This window comes from Triticum dicoccoides, chromosome 3B (assembly GCF_002162155.2).
Source record: "Triticum dicoccoides isolate Atlit2015 ecotype Zavitan chromosome 3B, WEW_v2.0, whole genome shotgun sequence".
Taxonomy (NCBI): domain Eukaryota; kingdom Viridiplantae; phylum Streptophyta; class Magnoliopsida; order Poales; family Poaceae; genus Triticum; species Triticum dicoccoides.
Window position 1 is genome coordinate 389906739 of NC_041385.1, and position 2742 is coordinate 389909480.

General features: G+C 44.9%; 1 protein-coding gene across 1 annotated transcript in view; it reads left to right on the forward strand.

The window, feature by feature from the left end:
- Positions 1-2534: 2534 nt before the first annotated feature.
- LOC119276148 overlaps positions 2535-2742 on the forward strand; it is a 6758-nt gene continuing 6550 nt past the window's right edge. Inside the window, exon 1 of the mRNA XM_037557142.1 lies at positions 2535-2735. Within this exon, the coding sequence (XP_037413039.1) occupies positions 2600-2735 (136 nt within the window). The 5' untranslated portion in view covers positions 2535-2599. The remainder of the gene's footprint in view (positions 2736-2742) is intronic.

Genomic DNA, 2742 nt, shown 5'->3' on the forward strand with positions numbered 1-2742 from the left:
AATAGCACCAGCAAGCCCCTAAGAGGCGCTATTTTCCGCCTTAAAACGCCCTTGGGGGGGGGCAAATGGCTAGAGATGCTCTAACTTCGTCGCACATTTTCAACTCTAGTATGAAATCTTGCACATTAAACATGAAACTACACAGTCCACTTCACTGCTCATTGTTCAATGTCCTAGTCTTACTGCACTACACACACACACACACACAAAACACTCATAGGTATCAGGTTTGAGCCCCCGACAACACTTCTTTTGCTTCTATTTTTTGCTTCATTTCGAGCGCTCGCGGGTGGGTCATACCTTATGCGCTGAAAAAGGGGTTGCACCTTATGCTCGATAACAAAGAGGCCACCCCTTACGCTCGCTAACATGTGGGCTGCCACCTTACGCTAAGTCCCATCACCTTGAGAAAACCCTCACCCCCACTCCCCTTCTTCTTCACTCCCACTACACCTCACTTCACTCGTCTCCTCATTCACAACTCTGCCCAAACCCTTGACCTCTCGACAAATAGCGTCGCGGGTTGTAGCCGTGGGGAAACGCCACCCACCGCCTTTTGCCTCTGTCACTCACTGCCGCCTATCGGCACCGACTGTTGCCAGCGTTGCTCGCAGTCTAGCCACCATCTGCCCTATTGGGTTTTCTCATGGAGAACTAGGTAAGTGAAATCTTCATCCATCTCTTATAGTTCGCAACCCACCTGTCATCGGTAACCCCCCAGCAACAATCGTCGTGCATGCATTTTTCTTCATTCTATTTCAAGGGTTTTTGTTTGTACTGTCCAAAGTGCGAGAACACTTTAGGTTCTTGCGTCCAAAGAGAGATGGGCGATTCCTTTGTTCTCACCCTAGCAGAGAGCTTCATACTTCACACAGTATGTTCATAGAATCGCCTCTCTCTGCCCCGGAGGGTTCGGGTTTTCGAACAAGTTGTGGACTATTTTTTCTTACTTGCTACTAATCTATATGTAATGCAACTGATGTGGAATTAAATGTTTGATGATTGATTGAGAACTACATACTTTTATTTTAGTGCAAATTCAGAATATTGGTTACTCAACAAATATTCCCAATATACTATTGCTACATTTGCATAAAAGGTACCATGCACACTATTGACGTAAAATAGTAAATTCTTGCTATATTAGGAAAATTATTGATGTAATGTTCTTCCAATAACACTCATCTTTGCATAACAAGATAAAATTAGAAAAATTATTTCTACATTTCCCTTTCACACAATGATATATTAGCATAAGAAATAATGCTCATATTTGGTTAACAAATTATCTCTTAGTACTGGCATAACACATTTTGTGGAAATCAATAAATTATTTTGTTAATATTTTTGTCCTTTCAATGACACATGACCTCTTATTGGGATGGCAAATAAAGTATTTCTTACTATTTCTTTTTTTTCAAGAACATATTATCTATCCCAATTTTTGCACAATTTGAGAAACAAATAATGTCCTAAGGAATCTATGTTTTGATATTACTTCCCGCAGCACATCCCTTGCTCTGCAAGAATATTTGTGCTAAAAAGTTTAGTGTTGCCACAAATGAAGACGCTAATATTGAGGTCACATTACAGATAGATAATAGATTTAAGTTTCGAGTGTGGATCAATAATGAAAAACATGCTCACTCCTTTATTGATGAGATGGAGTGGGGATAGTTTTACATGACTTACTCACTGCAAGTTGGTACATAAATGTTATTGGATATAAGAGAACATGGTCTTATCATCCATGTGTGACGGTGTACCAGATTAGGGGTCACTCGCCACTTTGATTCCCGGCTTGATGGGTCGGGCTAAGGACCCCATGTCGATTCGCCAGTGGGCCATGTCAAGATGGCTCCATGGCGTACAGAAGGAAGCCTCCCGAAGACTTGACATATACTCTAAGATGTTTAGAGATAATCTACAACATGTTCTCCTTAATACGTAACCGACTAGGTTGTAACCCTAAACCCCCAGTACCTACATAAACCGGGGTAGGGCTTGTAGGCGACACACAACAGTCTTATGATAGATCATTTAAAGTTTGTACTTCATCCCAAATCAATACGACACAAGAAGATATTGAATTTTTATCTCTAAGGAGAGCCCAAACGTGGATAAAAAAACATTGGCAAAAAAAAGTCCCATGACCCGTAAGGCCATGCGGGCCCCTAGATCGGCGCCATTTAGTTAATCTGTCGTGTCCGTCACGGAGACGAGGCACACATGCCGGTATGACACGACCAACTTTTTTTTTTTGAGGGAAGTATGACACGACCAACTTATAAACGAGTCTCCACGTGTTGTGCCGTGCCAGGCCCGTTTACGGGCGAGCTGGGCCGTGTCGTGCCCGGCTCACGGCCCGGCCCCACCCGTTGGCTATATTTGGTTTCACCCATCCAAAAGCAACCATGATGAACGGCGAGCGAATTCTCAAAAAGAAAAAAGAAAAAAGAGAGAGAAGATGAGCGGCGAGCGTTAAAGCCATGCGAATGAGAGAAGGGTAAAAAGCCTTCACGCAGTCGTCTCGGTCTCACCGCCGCCAACACCCTTGCCGTCGCCCCGGACACCGCGATATTCCCGTGACCTCGTTGCGATGGCCACTCCCGGCAAGCCCGACCCGGCCGCTGTGCCGCCGAAAGCGCCGCAGCCGCAGCCGCAGCCACCGGTGAAGGGGGCTATCATGCGCCGCGTCTTCCCCTTCCTCCTCGCCACCAACCTCTTCATCGGAGGTGAGAG